The sequence below is a fragment of the Bos mutus genome, chromosome 4 (assembly GCF_027580195.1).
Source record: "Bos mutus isolate GX-2022 chromosome 4, NWIPB_WYAK_1.1, whole genome shotgun sequence".
NCBI classification, from domain to species: Eukaryota; Metazoa; Chordata; class Mammalia; order Artiodactyla; family Bovidae; genus Bos; species Bos mutus.
In genome coordinates, this window is record NC_091620.1 from 33,538,169 (window position 1) to 33,563,032 (window position 24,864).

A 24,864-nucleotide genomic window follows, 5' to 3' on the forward strand; every position below is an offset into this window, starting at 1 on the left:
GGTGGTACACCCACATCTGAGTTGCCCTGAGCCCCAGACCTATGGCTGCGGTATGAAGTTTGCCACAGTAAAATTTCTAGTTAGCCTAAAAATGGTTGTGGATGGTTTGAGGAGCTGACCCTGAGTGGGCACATCAGATAAAAGGTAACAGAAGAAAGGTAAAGAAGACCCTCAGAGGATGATATGGTTGGATGGCATCACCGACTCAACAGACATGAATGTGAGTAAACTCTGGGAGATAGTGAAAGACAGGGCAGCCTGGCATGCTGCAGTCCATGGGGTTGCCTAGAGTCAGACACAACTTAGCCGCTGAACAACAACAAAAAGAACCCTCAAGAGATAAAGTGCCAGTGAGTGATGACAACCTGAGCTTTTGACTCTCCGAGGGCTCTCAATTCCCGTCTGTTACTGAGTTCCCAATTAAAAGGCTAAAACAACAAAAAAGACTAAAAGAAAAAACTATTTCCCACCTGCAGCAAATTCACTTAACATGTCCTTATATGTAAATATTATGGTAAATAAGAAATTACAAGAATTGTGTTAGTGGATCAAATAATAATAATAAAATGGTAAACAAGTTCTCTTTTCACTAGACCCAGGTATTAGGCTTTCTTAAATAGTTCCTTTCTTACGTTCTTGCATTATAAAAGATAGGCTTAAAATATAGTATTGCAGCTCAAGCTTATTACAAAAGGTAGTGCATGGTAACTAAGATATGGATCTTCGCCTTTCCAGCTGTGTATGTAGCTCAGACATTCTTGGAGCTTCCAATCCTTTATCTAAAGAAGATACGTTAGTATTTGCCCCACAGATGCTTACAGAGGGTTAAAAGAGTAAGCAGATAACGTGCTTGACACGGCAACTAGCACATAATACGTAAAGAATTAGTGTTACTACATGTTATTATTTGAAGGTAATTTATTTATAATATAACCTTGGGGCATAAATCATGAAGACCCAGTGTATTTATAAAACAAACACAAAACTAGTACTAATCCTGTTGATCTGTACTCAACCTCTAACTTTAGATAATACTTAAGCATAAATAGTCTTTCTTTTCATCAGAATGTCTCTAAAAAGAACAATATATATTGCTGTGACAGTTTTATGTCCATCTGAAAAGCTGAACATCTCATTCAATTTTCCTCTCCAAATCGATTCATGGATATCTTGAGTAATACAGAAATAATGCCTTACATAATACTTTTATAGATTACAACACATATTCTTCTATAAAGCATTTTCATGACAATTCTGTGAAGAAAGAATGGTCAGTAAAATTGTTTCCTTCTTACAAGTCCAAAAATGAGGCACAAATGGGCTACATACTTTTCCCAGGGTCACATTACTATAGGTCATAACTGCGTGCATTTCTTCTCATATGAAGACCACAGGACTCCTGACTTGAAGGCTGAAGGTTAGAATTCTTCTGATCTCTTAGGCTAAGATTCTTACCAGTATTTATGAGCATCTTCTGAAGATTCAGAAATGAATGAGGCAAGATAGTCCTTCAAAAGACTCTCTCAGCTAATGTGGCTAAATTACCTACTTTTGTCTATTTAGGAGTAAGTTGACCCTTCCATAAGCTACACATTTTCTTCTGAAATGACCATCAACACTGGGATTGTACTGCTGCTATGATTCTCTGCATACTAAGTCGCTTCAGCTGTGTCTGACTCTTTGCCACCCTGTGGACTGTAGCCTGCCAGGTTCCCCTGTCCATGGGATTCTCCGGGCAAGAATACTGGAGTGGGTTGCCATGCCCTTCTCCAGGTGATCTTCCTGACCCAGGGATGGAACCCACATTTCTTGGGTCTCCTGCATTAGCAGGCGGGTTCTTCACCACTAACACCACCTATGACTATGAAAGTGAAGTCGCTCAGTCGTGTCTGACTCTTTGTGACCCCATGGACTGTAGCCTACAAGGTTCCTCCATCCATGGAATTTTCCAGGCAAGAATACTGGGGTGGGTTGCCATTTCCTTCTCCAGGGGATCTTCCCCACCCAGGGATTGAACCCGGGTCTCCTGCATTGCACAGATGTTTTTACCATCTGAGCCACGAGGGAAGCATTATGACTCTATGGTATTAAATGCCTTAGAAGAAAAGAGAAAGTTCCATATTTTACCGTTAGATGGAGGTAACAGAAGTTAAAAAAAAAAAAAAAAGTCCCCAAAGTGTGAGTCACAGGATTTGAATGGGATTTACCATAAAATAAGAGTCTGTGCATCTCTCCCAGACAGAAGCACACCCAACCCATCATCAAAGAGTAAAGCATATTCCCAAATGATCCTATTCATTCAGTTAATTATACTTCTGCCAAGATATGTATCCTTCCTAATCACAACTTCAACTACAAATGAAGGAGTCTAAGATTCTGTTTAGGGAAATAAATGTATTTCACTTTGTTTGTAGCTTGCAGCAACTCTTATTTTGGATCTTTATCAATATATATTTCAACGGGATCTGTCAGACTGGAAGACATTAAATGTCCATTAAAATGTATCAGTCCTAATACACTGTATTATTAATTATTATGATTACAATAAGTTCAATAGACTAGCCATTAGAGCGTCGTCTTCCCATGAATAATGTGTTATATAACATACACTTTATGAAGCTGTGTGCCTTAAAGCTAATGTATCACTTTAGTGGGTTTTCATTTCCTAATGTTGATGAAAAATCAGTTCCCAGTTCAGAAGTTCCATGAAAATGAGCAAGCCATGAGCACTGCAAATCTACTAACATTGTTTTCCTTTTATAACATTTGCAATTTTGTTGTTGTTGTTCAATATCTACCTCTCCCACCAGAAGGAGACTAGGGAAGAGATTCAACATACTATATCCTCCAACACCAAAATCTGTGTGTGTGTGTGTATCTCTGTCTCTGCATATATACACAGGAACAAATGAATCAAAATTATAGAACAGTTCTCCTTTACTTATTTAGTTTACTCACAAAGCAAGGCAAGTGTATAAGTTTTGGGCTTTCACCACTTAAGCAGCTAAATCCTAGAAACTGATTTCACTCTGCACTCTTCTTAATCTAGCTCTTGTAATCTCCAAAGAGTGTAGCCCCTGATGGCTTAAAATAAAGGGTTTTGCCATTCCCGTAAGAAGATTTTTCCATCTATTTTGAAGCAAGTTATGTTTTGGGGCCCACTGTAGTCCATGGGGTCGCAAAGAGTTGGACATGACTAAGTGACTGAATTGACTAACTGAAGTTTTGGGGGTGGGTTCTTATCAGGATATCAGATTCACTGCTATCATTTCTGTTACAAACACAGTGGATCAGGAAGAAATGGCATAGGGAATATTACACTCACTGCTTGGGTGATGTGTTTGCTGAGGAAAAAGCAAAGAAATGTGGTAGAGTTTATTTTAGATGACAGTATACTGAGTCATGGAACGTGTCTACACACAGCGAGGAATAAACTATTGATTAATAGTTGCAGGCTGGGCAAACAGGATAAACAAATCCATGAAGTACAAGCAGAGTTTACTGAGTTTTTATTATGTAATGCAAAGGAACCCAGTTTTGTTGTTTAAAGTTGTTCATGCTTTTACAAGTTATTCAGATGCAACACCACTCTCCTATGTATAGCACAGAAATAAGTAAATGGGGACTTGCTGGAAAGATCTGAAGGGCAAAAGTGAGGATCTCTCGTATCACCTCTTCTTTTATGGTCTGTTGAAATCAGAATTAATCATCAGAATCATACACATTGTTGCAAGTGGGCTATGCAAGCTTGCTCCTCGTGTGTCCCAGTGTCTGGCACAAGATAACAAGCTCTCCGAGTGAAGTAAATCAATATACCTACATGATGGCAGGAGACACACAAGTCATGCCCCAGAAATGTAAAGTTCACCAAGTCAGTCCAAGTTTAAAAGGTCAGGGTCATTGAACCAAAGAGCAGAGGGATTAATCAGCTCCCTGAGCTCATCCGTCTCAAGCACAATCTCAAAGATGTCAAGGACTTGCCAAACGTTTACTGGAAAATGGACATGTTGTCCCTTTCACACTGGCCTGATGCCAAAATCGCAAAGTATAACTCCATGCACAGCACCAGAGCAAGAAGCACCTTTGGGTCAATGAGTTTGGTCTAGCTTCTTTCAAAGAAAAAGCGAGTCCCCGAAAGCTCAACACGCTGACCCTCACACCCTCGTGCTACCAGCCTGCACTGACCCTCCCTACCTTGCCAGTGGCCAGGTGTGAAGCACTTCACAGTATGTATCCCAGACACCTCGACAAGCCTGCATCTTAGGTTGTGAGATATGCCAAATGGAAGGAAGAGTTATGTAGTTTACAACTAACAGGCTATAATAAGCAGCAAATATTTTTTTTCCCATTTTCAAGGAAATGAAGCAAGGCGATGCTATTGCTTTCTCAAAATCTCCATTTGATTCTGTCTGTGATTAGTTCATTTAGAGATTTATGGCTCACAGGCAGAATGATCAAGTTTATGGATAGGTCAGACTCAGGAAGTGATCACTGCATTCACATCATGAAATTCTGACTGGTCTGCAATGGAGTCTAAAATTCTTATCCATAGAATTATTATTAGGGGTTGAAGTACATACAATTTTTTTTTTTAAAAAGGTATACTTGAAAGAGAAAAGTATAGCTGAATGAACTAATTTCTCATTTTAGCTAGCTCTGGAGAGCAGAGAAAGGTCTGAGAACTAGGGTTCAAGGCAGAAAGTAAGAAAGAGAAGGAAACATGGATATTCTCTTACTTTAAAATGAATCAGGTTCCCCTGGTGGCTCAGTGGTAAAGAAACCACCTGTCAATGCAGGAGACATGGGTTTGATCCCTGATCCAGGAGGATCCCACATGCTGCGGAGCAACTAAGTCACCACAACTATTGAGCCTGTGCTCTAGAGTCTGGCAACCGCAACTACCGAGCCCATGTGTTGCAACCACTGAAGCCCAGCGGCCCTAGAGCCTGTTGCCTGCAACAAGAGAAGCCACCATAACGAGAAGTCCATGTATTGCAGCTAGAGAGTAGCCCTCGCTCACCACATCCAGAGCAAAGACCGCACAGCAACAAAGACCCAAAATAAATAAATAAATAAAATTATAAAGCGAATCTGTCCATCAGATTCTCCAGTCTAGAATACTGGAGTGAGTCTCCATTTTCTTTTCCAGGAGATCTTCCGAACCCAGGGATCAAATCTGCATCTCTTATGTCTCCTGCACCAGCAGGTGGGTTCTTTACCACTGGTCCCATGGGCTTTATCATAACCAATCAATAAATATTTATCAAAAATTGATAATAATTGACATTCATTGTTTTTGTCTGCCCAACATCTTTCTTCCTTTGGGGATCTGTTCTCCTCTCACCAGATGGATCTGGTGAACTACCAATCACAGTTCCTTCCTCTTTCTATCCCTTGGCTGTTACAGGCTGAAATGTATCCTCTGAAAATTCATGTTAAAGCCCTAGCTCTCAATGTCTCAGAATGTGACTGTGTTTGGAGAAAAAAATCTTTAAAGAGATGATAAAATTAGATGAGGTCATTAGGGTAAAAGCAGGAAAAGTGAAAGTGAAAGTTGCTCAGTCATGTCCGACTCTTTGTGATCCCATGGACTATACAGTCCATGGAATTCTCTAGGCCAGAACACTGGAGTGGGTAGCCTTTCCCTTCTCCAGGGGGTCTTCCCAACCCAGGGACTGAACCCAGGTCTCCTGCATTGCAGGCAGATTATTTACTAACTGAGCTATCAGGGAAGCCCCAAAGTAGGTAAAGGAGAGAGCCACAGCCTCGTGTTAGGACAGTAAAGGGAGCTTGGGCAGAGAGTTATGCTGGGAGATAATGGGAAACCAGGGAGAAATGTTGTTCAGAGCCTTGAATGCCACCCAGAGGAGTTTGGAGGAGAGAAAATGAAAGTGAAAGTGAAAGTGAAGTCATTCAGTCGTGTCCGACTCTTTGTGACCCCAAGGACTGTAGCCTACCAGGCTCCTCCGTCCATGGGATTTTCCAGGCAAGAGTACTGGAGTGGGTTGCCATTTCCTTCTCCAGGGGATCTTTCCAACTCAGGGATCGAACCTGGGTATCCTGCATTGTAAGCAGACGCTTTACCATCTGAGCCACCAGGGAGAAGTGGCTAAGAAAGCAGACTCCAGACTCATGCGGACTATGTGCAGATATCATTTGTTAGATGTGTGACACTGAAAATTTTACTTAACTTCTCTACACTCGAGTAAAATAGGAATAATAATGATGACTGCCTCACAGAGACATTGTGAGTACTAAAGAATTAATATATATGTGTATATATGTAAGTACATATTTTTATAATAAAATATATTATTAACATATATTTTACATAGATCTTGCATACATAGGTAAATGATATAATAATGTAAGATATATATAACATATATCAGGGTTACTCTTATTACTTTTATTCTTAACAATATGGTATGAATATTTTTCTATGCCAATAGATGTATATCTGCCATCATTTTTAATGTCTTCACAGTTTCCCACTGAAAAATACGCCATGATTTATTCATGCTTGAATCGAATAGTAGTCTAGTATGTAAAAATTGTTCATGAACAGGGAAGGTAGGGAAAATTATGTAGTTTCACTAAATTTAAATTTTCTTCTTTCTTTTTCGCTTATCTGTATTTTCTATTCTTTTCATAACAAATGTATCTCACGAGCACAATAACAGCATAAAAAAAGGGAAAGGGAACAGGAATTTAAAAAGGCATGTCTGATCATTTTTCAAATTTGATTTCTATTTTCCTTCTCATGGTGGCCAAAAATGTTAACAGGACACAGGAAAGAGAAGAACATTTCTACAAACTTCCATGCTTGAAAATAGAATCACGCTTGATAAATAGAATCCACCCCCACTGACCACTGTTCATGCTCTCTATCCTAAAGTTCCTTATCGAGAGCCGTGGTTCCCAGCCCAAAGTCTTCAGAGGATTTTTATGGGTCAGACAGGTGGCAGGCAGTGGCCTCTGGGGGCCACAAGGAGGAAAAAAAGAAAGGGCAAAGAAGAGGATAAAGAGGGAAGGACCCTACCCTTTTTCCATCAAACCAAAGTCATTTCTTCCTACATTACATAGGGTTTCTGGGGTGTATGTGTGTGTGTGTGTGTGTGTGTGTGTGTGAGGTTTTAAGTGGTTCTTTTTTAAAGACAAAAATAATCCACCTCACACCCATGCAACCAAGATCAATGCTCTCTCTTTCTGATTTAGGTTTTCTGGCTACAGCTCAGACATCTTCCCTTTCTTTCACAGGATCCACAGAGGAAAAATGCTGAAGCACAATGTCAGCAAGAAGTACTGGATTTATTTCCTCTGTCCTGAATGCAGAACCATTAAGATGAAGAAAACTGCCCAGAAAGCTGATCTATAAGAAGCCCTAAAACATTACTGGATAAGAGAAGAGAGACCCTTCTTACCACTGTCTCTCTACTTTGTCCTTAGCCTCCTCTCTAAAGAAATGGTGAACATATATTTAAAGATTTGGGGGTTGAAATGGTACAAAAATACAAGCCTGTCCATAAAAAGTCTATATCCATCCCCAGCCTGCATGCATGAGGAGAACCAACAATGTGATAAAGTGTTAAGCATATTCTTTTTAGACAGGAATAAGGTGACCAGTCTCTGGGCTGCAATGAAAATCACCCAGAAGTGGATACCAGTCATGTAATTTATTGGTATCTTTCTGCTTTGTGTGTGTAATATGATAACAGTCCTCTAGTTCTTTCATGGATACAAATACCTTATTACTCAAAATGGGTAATTATATCTTGGAAGAAGGAGACAGTATTTTCCACTTCTCCTGCTGGTACTCTGCCTCATAGAGCCAACTCAATACTGAATTTGTGCAGTGAGTAAAGGGATAAATCCATCCAAGCATCACCAAAGCCCTCTAATAATCACCAGGGTCCCCTTCTACCACTCTGAAGAGCTATTTACTCAGTCGTGTATGACTCTTTGTGACTCCATGGACTGTAGCCCATCAGGCTCCTCTGTCCATGGAATCTTCCAGGCAAGAATACTAGAGTGGGTAGCTATTCCCTTCTATAGGGGATCTTTTCAACCTAGAGATGGAACCCAGGTCTCCTGCACTGCAGACAGATTCTTTACCATCTGAGCCACCAGGGAAGCCCTTCCACCACTCTAACCCACTCCATCAGTATCCTCTCCAGTCTTCTATTTAAAAATATTAGAGGAACTATTATATACCAGGAATTATGCCCATACACTTGAACTTGAGAACAGGGTGTCTTAGTCCTTGTAGGGAGACAAACATATACAAATACAACTAAGACACTGTGACTAGGCTACTCTGGAAGCTTTCACAAGTACAATAGAAACAAAGAGGAAAGAAAATGTACCTGTCTCAGCAAATCAGGTAGACTTCTACTCAAGAAGACAGTCCTGAGTAAAAAGAACTTAGATTTTCAATATAAAATATATTTATTTCATATTTGCTTCATTTGCAAAACAAAATGCTTAACTGGGAAGGAATGTGTCATTTTCTTATCACTTAACTCTTCTGAGACAAGCAGCTGAATGACAGATGTAAGCTCCCAGCATCTAACTTGTTTAGCCCAACTGATGGCTTGCTAAAACCACAGGAGTTAGAAACCACACCCAAACCATCAGCACTTTCTGCCAGCTTTTCTTTTGAAATAAAATATATCCTGATCATGCAAGAGAAGGTCTTCTCTACTCTGCTGAATTGAACATAGCATTAAGAACCACAATGTGCTTCCATCAGCCTTAGAATGTATGGAAATTCCTCTGATATTTTCCTATGAGTGCTAGGGCTAGTATTCAAAAATTTTTAATGTGTTTTCACAAGTATCCTAGAGGGAAATTTGGATAGAATGCCTCCGGGACACCAGCTACTTCTATTGGTGGTGGTGGCTGAGCTAACAATTGCAGGAGTAGTATGATTTTTTTTTCCATTTTAGCAAGTGAGGAAGACATGGAAAGAACAGAGAACTTGTGTGTTTTCTTCAGTGTTTACTGTGTGGGAGCAGAGAAGACAGATTGTAAAATTTTTCTGAATTGGTGGCTTAAGAGTTGATGTTTAAGGAAAAATATATTTAAGGAAAAATATATACAGCTGTAAGGAAATACTCCAAGTGGCAAACTCAGTGGTCCAGGCTTGGTAGGAAAGAAATTATGACTGAATGCAGCAGAGGGACTTGGAGAAAGTAGCAGAATTAAGAGTAACAAAAGTGACATCTGAGGTTCCAGGCTCAGAGATATCGAAGGAGGGAAAAAGCCAGAAAGCCAGTGATTATAAAGGGGTGAATTAAAGTCTCAAAGATGGATATAGTTGTCTGTGATGCAAATTACTAATCAGCCAGGCTGCCCAAATGGGAGGCTGAAGATGAAAAGAAATGAAGGTCATGGATTTGATGAGATCAAAGAACGGTGATGATGAATGGGTCCTTGGTGTGGGCATCAAAACTGACAAGAATGACGGCAGGTCTGAAGTCTCCAGAAAGAGTCAACCCACGTGATGATTTTCTTATTGAATATGCTGAATGATCAGGATGTTAACAGATGAGAGGAAGGAGGGGTAGCAAAGAGATGCCAACAGTTCTTCCCAACACTGGAGATTAAGGTTTTAGTAGAACACCCAGCTTCACTGTCCTTAGGGATTAGGAAAGAAAGTAACCATTTCAGGAGGTGAATGGAAGCTGGAGTTACCAAGTGTGTAGAGAAATGCAAATATGCTAAGAGGAAGGAGCTTAGAGAAGTGTGAGGACACAAACATGGGAGCAGAAGGACCAGGCTGCCGGATGGGTCTGGATGTCAGTGGTAACTGGATTCTACAGGTCTGAGAAACACGGGGGAACGTTATGTGTCCAACATTGCCACTCTGTCAAGGCATTTCTTGGCAATGTCACATGGTACTGCCTTGCACCTTCCTATGTTTTCAACTCCTCTTCTCTTCTTAAAGTCCAAATGACTTACATTAATGAGTCTATAAATTTGATGACAAGCTGAATATTGAAAACGCGCGGGTCATTTGATCTTGAAAGCTTCTGAATTGTTATGAACTTCTTATGTCACGTACTAGGCTCTCATAAACACTTGGATGTGTGACTTCTGGTCTCAATAAAATCTATCCCTGGCTCAAGTCAGAGCATAAGAGCTGGTTACCTGGGCCTTGCTGTTTAGTCCCTAGACAGACTGCAGTGAGCAGGCCAAATAAATTTGTCTTATTTCTGAAAGAAATGGGGAAAGATCACTCTGGCTAGTGTTTATAATGAACTGGATTATTCAGAAGCAAGAAAAGAAATGGGAAGGGTATGAGAGCACGTTGACTTGGACAAGACTGGTCATGGTAGAGATGGAGGAAAGTAGACGGATTCAGTAAGCTTTGGGAGTGAACGGCTTGCTGCTAAACTGAATAGGAATTTGAATGCACTTCCAGAAATTCTACCAATTAGAAATTCATTGGGTTTGCAAACTTCTTTTATAAAAATGCAAATACATGTAAGAGGCTTATGACTGGGGTGAGGGTATAATTTAGTTTGAATTAGTTCCATCAGCTTACTTTATTCTATCACCTAGCTGAAGTCAGTCATACTAAAGAGGTAAGGGTTTTACTTGGGGAAAGAATGTTTTGCACAAAGAATATAATCGTGTGTGGGACAGAAGTGGAAAGGCAGAAGCATGAAGGCACATTCAGAGAACACATAGAGGGAGTCCAGCATTTTAGAGCATGGAGAAGAAGCTAACTCTGGTGTTCTCTCAAAGTCTGCCTGATTGCCTCATAGAGCTGTGTCCCCAATTTTCTTTAATACTGAGAACCTCATTACTCACATTCTTGTTTGAAGGAAAACATTACTGTAGAGGAAAGGAAAAAATGAAATCAATAAAAATTCTCAAATGGTGTTCAGTTCAGTTCAGTTCAATTGCTCAGTTGTGCCTGACTCTTTGCAACCCCATGAATCGCAGCACACCAGGCCTCCCTGTCCATCACCAACTCCTGGAGTTCACTCAAACTCATGTCCATCGAGTCAGTGATGCCATCCAGCCATCTCATCCTCTGTTGTCCCCTTCTCCTCCTGCCTCCAATCCCTCCCAGCATCAGAGTCTTTTCCAATGAGTCAACTCTTCTCATGAGGTGGCCAAAGTACTGGAGTTTCAGCTTTAGCATCATTCCTTCCAAAGAAATCGCAGGGCTGATCTCTTTCAGAATGGACTGGTTGGATCTCCTTGCAGTCCATAAGCATTGATAATTTCCATGTTGCTTCATTTAAATTCAAGCTAGTCTACTTGATTCCCTGAAAATATTTCACTGGTATCATACAATAAACAGAAATTTTTAGACCTAAAATTTTTAAAACAATCACCAATTCCATGTAAGATAAATAACTAATACTGATTGATATTTTAAAATAAGTTCAATTATGTTATTAAAAGATATATTTTATATTCGGTAGTAAATATCTATATTTTTTAAAAGTCCAGGCTTGTTGACATACAACAAAAGAGTTAAACTCTGTTTATCATTTTCCTTTTCTTTTTATATATTCACATGTTACTGAAAAGATGAGGCCAGAGATCTTAAAATGTTCAAAACTTTGAGTACAAGTTTGGGTACATTTCAAATTTCACATGAAAGCTAGTACTCAGAACTGAGATAAAACTGGAAAAAATGAGCAATAGCCAAAACTTTGGCACACTACTAACCAAGGCTTCTTGAATGGCATAAAAGAGAACAAAAACAATTGACAACTCAAATAAAACAGTTTCCCTGGTGTTTTGTTTTGTACTTATATTTCAAATATAGAAAAGAAATCTTTTTATCAAAAAAATAAAACTTAATAAAAAGCAATTTCCCAGATGGGGTGCAGTGGTAAAGAATCCACCTGTCAATGTAGGAGATGCAGGAGACATGGGTTCGATCCCTGGGTTGGGAAGATTCCTTAGAGTGGGAAATGGCAGCCCACTCCAGCATTCTTGTCTGGAAAATTCTATGGACAGAAGAGTCTGGAAGTGTATGCTCCATGGGGTCACAAAGAGTCAGACACAACTGAGCACGCATGCACACACGTGCAATAAACAGCAACAAAAGTCACTAGTAAAAAACTGGGGCCAATGAAAAATTATGAAGCATTTGTCTTCAAACACAAACACGTTAAATGGCAAGATAAAAATGAACCTTTGGGCTAGCCAGTAAAAATTCCATGGATTTGTGCCTTTCCACGTGAGTCACAAGTCTAACAGCAGGTACACTCTATGCAGCTGGGACACGGAAGAGACTGTGTGAGTCTTACAGGCTGTCTTTAAACTCTCCCCTACATCTGGCTCAGATTCTGTCCTGCCACACTTGCAAGGTCCCATTCAGATTCATGGGGATGATCATCCCTGCCTTCGTAGCATCCGTGTTGGTACCTACTGCTCAAGATAAAGCCTGGCACAGCATGTCTGTATGGGAAAAAGGCACAGAGGAATTATGGAATCTCTGAGTTATTAATAATTGCCAATGTCTTATTTTTATCGATTAAAAAAAAAAAGCCTGAAGTGCAAACCAGGCTTCAAATCTTGTTCCAAATTATACATTGATTAAGCTTCAGAACTCAAACCTGTCAGGTATTCTTTTCTGAAATCGTTATGAGATACTTCATGTATTTTTCACATTTTTGCATCATTTGCAAACAGAGGCACTAAGAATCTGTTCTGAACTATCTTTTCAAAGATATTTATGCAGCAGATAGCCTTGAAAGATACAGATGGTGTCTCTCTCCAGATCAAAGAGAAGGTTTTGCCCAGTATAACAAAAATAATGGGTCTTTCTGGGGCAAAGGGTAGGCACACTCACGGACCTTATGAACATTCAAACTCTCTAAGCTAGGAGCTCTGCTCTTGAAATGCAAACCACTTAGTATACAAGTGTCACCACCTAGACCTCTTCACTTGCCCTGTGGGAGCTGGGATGCACTGCAAATGCTGATAATCTGTCTGCCTCTCTTGCTATAAATAATAAAGTCATTTGTCTCTGACCCAGGAGTCTCCTGTCTTCTGTCAGCTCCCATGAAACTGGCAGGCAGACTTGTGAACTTGGAAGAAGGTGAATTCTGACTCTTCACAGGTTCGGCAGAAGCATAAAATTGTAGTGATAATCCATCACATGAAGAGAAAAAATATTGAAAGTCCTGTTGTCGGACTTTTTACATCTAGGATGACCCAGTTACCATTTTGGAGCACGATGTGTCACTATATTAATAGTATGTATATAAATACGTATTAGTTGTCAAATAAAATTACATACACATAATTCCATGCACTATATAGTCTATGGAGTCACAACTGAGCAACTTTCACTTTCATACCTGTATACTTAATTTTTTAAATTAAATCTGTGAAATGGGTCTCACTATCCTCACTTTATAGCTTAAAAAAAAAATAACAACAACTCAAATTTAACTCACACACCTTATAGGTGGCAGAGGTAAAAATCTTTGGTTTCAAAATCTGTGTTTTGTCTGTCTCAAAATGGCATAGATCACTTTAGTTTTAAATAAAATGACTAAAGTATATAGCATTATGTTTAGTTTTACCATCTTTTTAATAGTACCTACTTTTAAAAATATTTTTAGGTACAGGCATGATGCTATCTGATCTGTATCCAATATTAAATATTCAGTATTCACAACAAATAATGTGTTTTTTAATCTTATTAATATTAATGTTATATTGTATACTGTATATTCATAGCCATTGTCTCCAACATAAGCTATTGTTTATAAAGCTTATACCAAAAAAACAGTGCTGTAGACCTATTCCTTTAAAGCTACACATCTAAAAAATTATCTTCAGCTATAGAAAGATAACATTACAGGAGAAATAATTCCATTAAAAAGGCTGTATATTCCATGAAATTACCTTGTTAGTCACAGAGATACATAGAAAATTACAAACTAGGCAGAGTGAGGAAAGGACTATATATGTCTAGAACTTATAGATGATTTTGAGAATAAGAAATGTTTAAAGCAGCAAGTAGACTAAAATTTTTTAATCTTACAGAAGCAAAATGTAAACTTAGGTAAGAGTTGTTTGGGGAATTTTTTTGAAACTGGTAATTCATATCTGGCTACAAACAGGCTTTCATTAATATGCTTCTTTTCTGCTAACTCCAGTGCTTATCAGTCATTTTGAAATGCAAACAGAAACAAAGAAAAACATACTTTAAAAGTACGTAGGTTCTGTTCAAAATGTAAACAAATGTTTTAAAAATTGACTTAATTAAAGGATTTCTAGATACATATTAATAATGTACTGATGGGAATAATCAGTTTACTTGCGTCTCACAAAAACATTGTTTTATAAAATAATATTCACTAAAGTTTACATAAACAAAACAAAGAGATCATGGAGTCAGTTACAAGTGTCATATAAAATGATTCCTGCATAACCAAGTTTATATATCGATTATTTATTTTAAACAAGTACCTTAAATTGAAAGGTTAATTGCTAATTTATGACTATTTCAATCTTTGGTAAATGACAAGAGAAGATGGTAGTCTTTATAGTGGGACATATCAATGTGGTTCGTTTGCTGTAGAAGCAGAAACCCCATGGAAAAGCTGATACCAGTTTTCTGATTCAACTCAGATACAAATTAATTTTAAAAACATAATTAAAACTATGTGGATTTAAATATTAATGATATAGTGTAATACTTTCTAGGGACAAACATTAAGTGTGTTTTAAACTAGAAATCTGAGGAACTCTTTCATTGATGAGTTTTCAAGTAGGCTACATCAGTGAAGACTCATATGCAATCTGATGTTTTCTTTCCACTCTGGGACTCTACGAGGAGGCGCGATGGTAATTTTTGTCCCAAATTTCTAAAGTTGTTGAGACAAATTGAGAGACCTCCAGGAAGCAGAAAGAAATTTGTTAAGATTGGAATCACTTAAAGAAATATATTTTTTAAAAACCTCAAAGTTTGTATAATTAAGAAGTACTATAATAATTGCTTTTAAAATGAAGCAACAATTATTTTGAAAACAAATACACAGGAAGAAAAAGAATATTCATCTAGAAATTTAGAAGGCAAAACTAAGGGAAAGAATTTCAACGTTGTGTGCTATTCCTTATTATCAAAGTCTTTCTCTTTGGCAAAACCTTGTGAATTCTAGAAGATTTGTGAAGGTGGCATTGATGAAGACAGGAGCCTAGTATGCTGATCTGAGGGCTCCTTAGTTGTGTCTGCTGAGGAAGCCTATATATCTGACAGATTTATGCATAAGGAAGCAAATGAAAGATTACCTGGAAATCTTTTAATGATTTGACATAATCCTTCCTTTCTGCAAAGCTGATGCTGTATTTCTGGTAACATGTTTACCTGAAAGGAAAGGAAAAAGTTCTGATGAGTTAAGCATTCATAAACACTAAGCCAAAGAATACACAAACAGCCCACAGGGTACAGGTAGGAAGTATTGTCTACACCATCCACTCCCTATCTTCAAAACTCTGAAAGTCAACATTCAAATGCAAATTAATAGAGTGGTTTATTTGATAATAAAAGACAAAAATTGCCCTTAGGAATTTTCAAAATATTTGGGAACATTTTTTAAAACACAGACATACTTCAATGTCATGATATTGAGTCACAGACATCTAGTGCTAATGCTTAACCTGTTAGCATTTATAGTTTTCACTCATGCTAAGTTGCTTAGTTGTGTCTGACTCTTTGCAACCTCATGGACTGTAGCCCTCCAGGCTCCTCTTTCCAAGGGATTCTCCAGACAAGTATACTGGAGTAGGTTGCTATGCCCTCCTACAGGGGAATCTTCCCACCCCAGGGATCAAACCCACATCTCTTATGTCTCCTGCATTAGTAGATGGGTTGCTTACCACTAGCACTACCTAGGGAGAAGGCAATGGCGATCCACTCCAGTACTCTTGCAGGGAAAATCCCATGGACGGAGGAGCCTGGTAGGTGCAGTCCATGGGGTCGCAGAGTCAGACACGACTGAGCGACTTCACTTTCACTTTTCACTTTCATGCATTGGAAAAGGAAATGGCAACCCACTCCAGCGTTCTTGCCTGGAGAATCCCAGGGACGGGGAGCCTGGTGGGCTGCCGTCGATGGGGTCGCACAGAGTCGGACCGGACTGAAGCGACTTAACAACAGCAGCAGCAGCAGCCCTACCTAGGAAGACCTTTTCGTTTCATGCTACGTCTGTGCTCGGTTGTGTCCTACTCTTTGCGACCCCATGAACTGGTGGCTCCTCGTCCCTGGGATTTCCCAGGCAAGAATACTGGAACTGGTTGCCATTTTCTTCTCCAAGGGATCTTCCTGACCCACAGGATGGAACCCATGTCTCCTGTACTGCTGGCAGATTCTTTACCATTGCACCACTTTTCACATCATATTGAAGGGTATTTATTGCTTCAAGTATAAAATCCAGTCACCACAGAACTCTATTTTAACAGAAACTTGCTCTTGGGAAGCTTTATAAATGTAGTCATAAATTCAAACACATATTTTAATTTATAAAGAAAAAATACAAACAATTCTTCTCTTTGGAATTTACAGATTAACTAGCTATTCTCAACTGAATCCCCCAAAGAACATCAAATATGGTAACACTTCATTAAAACCAACAGAAAGATTTACTATAAATTAGCTTGAAAATCAGATTCATTTTTGACCAAATATTGATTACTTTCAAATTAATTCAGTCCATCCTAAAAGTGTACTGTATTAAGAGTTTCTTTCAGGCCTGCTGACCTGACTGGATAGAAAGAATTCAGTTGCAGCTGGAGAAAAGAGAAAGAATCAAAAACATGAGTTTTAGTCCCACTTCTGGTGGGTAACAGAGTCAGAACCTTGAGCGTATCACCTTACTTCTCTTTTTCAATTTCTCCATTTGAAAAATAGAGCCTTGGGTCTCTAAATACCACTTCTGCTCTAAGCTTTGATCAATTCAACAATTCAACCACAAGTTATAGTTTTAAAAAAATGATTCATTTAAAGTGCTTTGAAACAGTTCATCGATTAAAAGTTTTCTAACCCTTGCAATGTTGTTAACTCTATCCGTTTATTCAGCAAACTGTAAACTTCAGCTCAGGTCAGGCATAAATTTTTTAATGCTCTGTTTTTTTTTTTTTTTCCAAGGATTGAATATTTTTTATTCCTCTATAACTTTTAATGCAGAAAATCTCTTCTATAAAAAACAAAAATTAATTTCTACTGATAAAACCATTTCTAATAAAGTCTCATTTTAATCTCTGAGTGTACATAAAAATAATGTATTTAACTCATGTATATGTAAACTTTACTATTCAAGTTAATCTGTGCAAAAGACGGATCTTTCCAGGTGGTGCTAGTAGTAAAGAACCCTCCTGCTAATGCAGGAGACATCAGACGAAGGTTCAATCCCTGGGTTGGGAAGATTTCCTGGAGGAGGAAATGGCACACACTCCAGTATTCTTGCCTGGAGAATCTCATGGACAGCAAGCTTGCCGGGCTACATTCCATAGGGTCGCAAAGAGTCAGACACAACTGAAGCAACTTAGTATGTGTATGCAAAAGATAAATAACTAGTATGACTCAATCCAGTTACTGAATCTCTACATTTGCAAGGTTCTGTGTTATGAATGATATTTTACTTTATTTTTAATTCTTTTAAAAATTTTTTCCCATTTGGGTTATTACAGAATACTGAGCAGAGTTCCCTGTGCTATACAGTAGGTCCTTGGTTATCTGTTTAAAATATAGATGTATATACATGGGGTTTCCCAGGTAGTATTAGTGGTAAAGATCCTGCCTGCCAATGCAGGAGACATAAGAGACGTGGGTTCAATCCCTGGGTTGGGAAGATCCCCTGGAGACGGAAACGACAACTGACTCCAGTATTCCTGCCAAGAGAATCCCATGGACAGAGGAGCCTGGAGGGCTACAGTCCACGGGGATGCAAAGAGTTGGACACAATTGAAGTAACTTAGCATGCATGTACGTGTCAGTCCCCCAAACTCCCAGCCTATCCCTCCCCTCCCCATCCTTCCTCTCTGGTCACCATAATTCAATCTCTGTCTGTGAATTTGTTTCTGTTTTGTAGATGAGTTCATTTGTATTTAAAAAAAAATTTTTTTTTTTGCATATAAGTGATATCATATAATACTTGTCTTTGTCTGACTGCTTCACTTAGTATGATCATCTCCAGGTCCACCATCCATATTGCTGCAAATAGCATTATTTCAATCTTTTTAATGGCCAACTAATATTCCACTGTATGTGTGTACCACATCTATACTGTACTAAAGCCCAGGCTGCAGCAGAACCCATTCTTGGGAATATAGGAATTGAGAAAAGTGGATAGTATACTTTAGATTTTAGGATGTCTACATTTCTCAAATTCAAAAGTGATCACTTTTAGAGTCTAAATGTAGGAAAAGAAGGGCCTTCATAAAACCCTAAAGTTTTCAATTCAGAATTCCTAAGAGAGGCTGGAGGGAGGGGACAGACCATTGCAAAGATCTGGGGAGTCCGCAATAGAGGTTTAGTGGTTTTATGCTGTAATTTTTACCATAAAAACACATTTCTAAATTCGATTGTGAAAAGGTTTAAAAGCCCATATACTTGAATCATTTTCCTCTATTTAAGGGAAAAAAAAAAATTACTCAGTTGCTACTGACTAAATAGAATCTGTAATGACAGAAGGGCCAAGAAAGAGAAGCAGCATTAGCTAAGTAGCAGGAAAGGCTGTGTACAGGTCCTATTTAAAACCTCCACCCACTTCTTGAAGGGCTCAGAGAAAATATGCTACTGTTGCAGATGCTTACAACATCCTTATTATACCACCCTGATTTCTACAAAGTGAAAGAAAGTAACTGAAGTCGCTCAGTTGTGTCCAACTCTTTGCAACCCCATGGACTGTAGCCTACCAGGCTCCTCCGTCCATGGGATTTTCCAGGCAAGAGTACTAGAGTGGGTTGCCATTTCCTTCTCCAGAGGATCTTCCCAACCCAGGGATCGAACCTGGGTCTCCCGCATTGTAGTCAGATGCTTTACCATGTGAGCCACCAGGGAAGTCGACTTCTACAGAAGGAAAGGAATTGCAGAGCCCTGGTAAAACGAACTACAGGAACAGAACTAATGGGCTAGAAGAATGTGTGTAGATGCTGCAAAGACAGAGTACAGCTTACACAGATTTCAGAAACAAAGGATAGTTCCTGTGTCTTATCAGAGAGATGGTCCTGCCAATGCAGGAGATGTAGGAGACCTGGGTTTGATCCCTGGGTCGGGAAGATCCCCTGGAGAAGGAAATGCCAACCCACTCTAGTATTCTTGCCTGGAGAATCTCATGGACAGAGGAGCTTGGTGGGCTACAATCTATGCAGTGGCAAAGAGTTGGACACAACTGAGTGACTGAGAATGAGCACGGGATGACTTTTCACATGAGATCTTGTGTCCGGATGATGAACTGACTGAGGGCCAACCAAGCACTTGCTTCAGAAAGCCAGAGCCAAGCCAAAGGAAGCAATTGCTCTCACTTTTGCATCCCCCACCCAATGACATGCTTCCCCTGCTCTTTGCTCCAAAGCACATCTTTGGAATTAACAGAGTCGAAGCAGATGATATGACCCAGGCAACACGTGACACTAGAAGTATCATCTCCGCTCTACGCTGGAACCGAGCATCAAACTAAGCAGTTAAACTAAATAAACACAAAGAAGTAAACACACACGACGCTACGGGTCTAAACAGCTTTGGTAAATCAACTTTATTACACATATTTTAACTTTGTATTAGTTAAACCTAATACATCATAAAATATACAAGATTTGCTTCATTACCCAGTGGGACACAATCAGAGAAGTTTTCACTGGGATTAGCTGACTTGTATACAATGAGCTTCTCTGGCTTAATACTGCAATAATTATTTTCAATTGAATTTGTTTTGGGCTGGGCAATTTTAAGGGCAAGGCAACACTGAAGAGAAGGTACAGAGATTTCCCATATGCCCATCCCCCCACCCACACACAGCCTCCCCCATCATCAACATCTCCCCCAGAGAGAGAGGTTACAACTGATGAACCTACAAGGACACATCATTACCAACCAAAGAGGCACTTCTAATACATGCTGATCTTGTACTGGGTTTGAATGCTTTATGTATACATGTGTATATGTGTGCGTGTGCATTTTATAGAGACTGCTGTTTTTCCTGGCACAAAAGCTTCTGTATCTTTGAAAGGATTTGAATATATATGAAATAAATGATATAATAACATTTGAGCCACAGAATATTTCTGAGATCAAACTGAGAGAAAGGAAATGTGCATTTAAAAATATTTCAATCCCAATGTACCTTCTACAAACCTAATCTGTGGTAATCTGTTATTTAAACTGTTTCCATTACATACTGTCAGAAGCAAAAGAAAAAAAATCATTCTTATTTTGAGATATATTTCATTAATAAGAGCAACAGTAGAATATTAATTATAAACATTCAGAAAAGGTTTATTATCAACAACAAAAAAACCTAAAGCCACAGTAATACCATTAACTCATAAGGAAAGCAGACATTTGAATTTGGGCTATTTACATAAAGTGTAAAAAAGCACCCAGGGAAAATTTTGCCTCTGGTTTCTCATGAACATTGAGAGTGAAACACATGTCACGTTGTATCTTAGGAAACTGTTCTTTTTCTTCATTAGATCTGCATAGATGTTCACATCTTTTATTTTATCAAAAATCAGACCTTCTCTGAAAGCTGTTTGGCATATCCATAGGGAAGAGAATTAATGGCAAGAAGGGAACTAGCTAATCAAAGAAAAAAAGTCTTATTATCATCCACGTCTCTCACATGCAATTATCACTCCATCATATTTACCTGAAAATGACCTAACAAGCTTTAAAATAAGAGACTTTGCAGTAGTTCTCAGTGCTCCAAGGACGAAACACAGTGTCCCAGATTCAAGGACGGCTAGCTCTACAAACATTCAGAGTTAGAAATGAGTCTCTCTGCTCTTAAAACCCTACAACATGCCAGAGGTGACAGAGCCCCACTGACTTAGTGTTATCCCAAAGAGTGGACCTCGCTTCACTTTTAGCATCACATGAACCACCAATACAGTTTTAAGTTCCTTTTAGTCTCTTCCTGGCTAGAGAAACTCCTGGTCATTCATCACCTATAACAGATCTTAAGATCATTTTCATTAAGCACTTAAATTCTAAAGCTCTGAAGTGGTGAGTAATTCTAACATGAACCAGTGACCTTCATTGTAAGGTCACTGACAATCCTAACACATACCATAAAAATCTGAAGCAACTTCTTTTTTGATTATTTATGTTTACATAAACAAGTCATGATTCACAAAACTTCAGATTATTCATGCTCCAAAGTGGCAGTTATCTAACATGGATCATTTAGAATTTATGTATTCTTTAAGAATATTGATTAGACTAGGGTTTAAATACAGTGGCTAAATGTTTATTTAGAAAGGTTCTATAGTGATATGGTTAAGAACACAGAATTTAAAGTAAGACTGCCAGAGTTTGAATCCTAGGTGCTTCATTTATTAGTAAGGAAGATTTAAGCAGTTTTCTCAACCTCTCTGTGCTTTGGTCTCTTCATATATAAAGAATGGATACAAACAAATACAGTAAACACTTAGAATGGTACCAGTAGGAGGCTGCGGAAGAGACTGCAAGGTAGGAGTAGAGAGAGGGTGAATACCTCCTTATCTTTTTGGCTTCCCTCTGTAGGGCTATGATTTGGTGATGGTTACATTCTTTGACATATATAGCCCCTTCCCACTGATCTTTCTTTCTTGTCTCTGGCTCTTACTAGGTTCTGCTATATCATTTCTTCTACATACCCTTCTTCAGATCAAGGGTGGTAAAATCTTATAATGTAGCTGGTCGCTGAGTGCCTCTAAATCTTTTTGTTTCTCTTTTCCTGCCAAAAGCTCTGTAAATAGCTCTTTCATTAGTTTTTCTTCAGTTAAATTCTTGAGTATGGCATTTGCTTCCTGCTGCGGGCTGACTGATGTACACAGCAAATGTTGTCAACTTTATCCTGTAGCTAAAATGGGAAGCTGTGCAAGATTTTAATGACAGGAGTAATCAGCTTAAGTCAGCAATTTGTATTTTTCACTCTGGTAACTGTGAGCAGTATGGATTTCAGGGGCAAAACATTCTTGCTTTGGAAAAATCAGTGAAGAGATTTTGGCAATTGTCCTGGTTACACAGGGTGACTGATCAGAATACAGGTAGTAAGTATGGAAAGTAGGTATGATATTTGAGAACTATTTAGAAGTTAAATTCCTTAGTATTCGTGATTGACAGAATGCAGATGACATAGGAGAAAAAGGGCTCAAAGGTGAAGGCTAATTTCTGTCTTAGGAAGTGACAGAGTGGTTAACCACACTTATGACAAGCAGGGCAGTTTTGCAGAGCTTCTAAATGCCAGCACAGAAGTGAATTTACCAGAGACGACAGTGAATCCATTTACTCTTCATTGAATCTGAGGTGTTTGTGCGATATTGAAGTGGAGCTGTTCAGAGAGTAGTTATTCAGGAAATCCTGAAGCCTGGGAAACTGCTTGGAACTTCAGATGTAGATTTGGGAGTCATCGATTACAAATGATAGTTGAAACTTTAGAGGTGGTGTTGGGGAACAGAGGCATTTGAAGAATGGACAGAGGAAAGGTGGCTCTGAAGAACGCAGAAAGGACAGCCAAAGATGCAAAGATGTACAAGAAAAAGCAAAAGAATGTGGTCCTCCAAGGGAGGGGTCAGAAGGAGGAAGGAGTGATCACCACTGTCAATTGCAGAAACACCGAGTGATCGGGGAGCTCCTATAGTTCTCTTTACTACTGAAAAACATCTATTGGGTTGGACATTTTTCTCATAGGTTTGTTAAAGGGACCATAAAGATGTAAATTCTCCAGCACAGTGACTAGCACATTGTAAGCCTTTTGTTAGTTTTTCTAAAGTACTTATAAAAGTTTATACACAGTAGTAAATATTGGATGTCAACTTTAAAAGTTAATTTAAAAACTATAAATTTTGTTGTAATTCAACTTAAATTTGAAAACATCAAAACAAGGAATTAGTAAATAAAATCTTTACTACTTGGATAAACAAGTGACCAGGGTAAGCAAAAATCCATAGGCTATTTATTTCTTTGGAGAAGGAAATGGCAACCCACTCCAGTACTCTTGCCTGGAAAATTCCATGGACTGAGGAGCTTGATGGGCTATTTCTTAGGCCAAATCTTGCATCCTACTGGGTAAAATTGGATATTGATTGGCAGGAGTTGAAGTTGAAGGCATGCATGTGTCCTAAGTCACTTCAGCTGTATCTGACTCTTTGTGACCCCATGGACTATAGCCCATCAGGCTCCATTGTCTATGGGAGTTTCCAGACAAGAATACTGGAGTGAGTTGTCATGCTGTCCTCCAGGGAATGTCCCTGACCCAGGGATCAAACCCATGTCTCTTATATCTCCTGCATTGTCAGGCAGTACTACTAGTACCACCTGGGAAGCCCCAAAATGGTGAACGTTTTATGGTGAAGTGTAGAAGGAATGGCCATTGAAATTTTTTCAAAGATGCAATGGCTCCAATTTTTCAAGACATTTTTTTTGAACATTATGGACCAGGAAATACTGGTGTTAAAAAACCATAGGTCTATTTACAATAGCCAGAACATAGAAACAACCTAAATGTCCATCAACAGAGCAATGGATAAAGATGTGGTACATATATACAATGGAATATTACTCAGCCATTACAAAGGAACAAAATTGTGTCGTTTGTAGAGACATGGATGGACCTACGGACTGCCATACACACTGGACTAAATCAGAAAGAGAAAAACAAATATTGGATATTAACGCACATACATGGAATCTAGCAATATTGTATAGATGAACATATTTGCCAAGCAGAAATAGAGACACAGATGTGGAGAACAAAAGTATGGATACCAAGGGGGAAAGGGAGAATGGGATGAGTTGGGAGTGACATAAATACACGACTGTGTATAAAATAGATAGCTACTAAACAGCACAGGGAACTCTATGAATGCTCTGGGTGACCTAAATGGGAAGGGAATCAAAAAAGAAGGGATATATATATATATATATATATCTGACTCACTTTGCTATACAGCAGAAATTTTAATACAACATTGTAAAGCAATTATACTGTGATAAATAATAAAAAGGAAAAACATTAAATTTAAAATAAGTAAATATGGTCATAGGAAACTCAAAAAAATACCTATAGGTCTGATTAGATTTGTTCACTTTTTGAAAAAGAATGTTTACCTTTTGATGTAAATTTAACTGGCACATGTCTTCCTTTGATATGCAGGGTTTTCCACCAGGTGTCTTAGAAGACAGGCAAATAAGCAGATCCCAAGAGTCCAAATCACCTAATAGCAAAAGAGTATGGAAAAACAAACACTTTATCAGATTTGTAAAGGCACCATTTACGTCTTCAGATTAAAGAATGTAAATACAAGTAACAATGATTCTGAATATACTCAAAAGACAATATTCAAAGTAACTAAAATTCAACTTTTCTAATTAAGCAGAACTTACATTTTCATATTGTATCTTAGGGAAAATCCAATGATCTGAAGTTATATCAAGAAATTCCTCTAAAAGACAAAATTAGAATGTTTCAAGTCACTAATTTTATAAATTTATAAAGTCTCAATTGGAAATTGGAAAGAAAGAAGCTTATAAAGTATTTTTAAGAGATGAAGGAGTTGTAAATCAAATAACAAGAAGCCAAAACACTGAATATTTTGTTCTGGGCCTCTGTATTACCATTAATTTTCATACGTCTTAAAAAAATTTTTTTAAAGATTGTTTTCTACTTTTTTATAATT

The 24,864-nt window shown here is 38.4% G+C and overlaps 1 protein-coding gene across 1 annotated transcript in view; it reads right to left on the reverse strand.

Moving 5' to 3' along the window:
- The window catches only part of CPED1 (cadherin like and PC-esterase domain containing 1), a 326,305-nt gene that overhangs the window by 223,672 nt on the left and 77,769 nt on the right, over positions 1-24,864 (reverse strand). Inside the window, 2 exon segments of the mRNA XM_070369325.1 lie at positions 15,277-15,352; positions 24,296-24,402. Coding sequence (XP_070225426.1) covers positions 15,277-15,352; positions 24,296-24,402 — 183 coding nt within the window.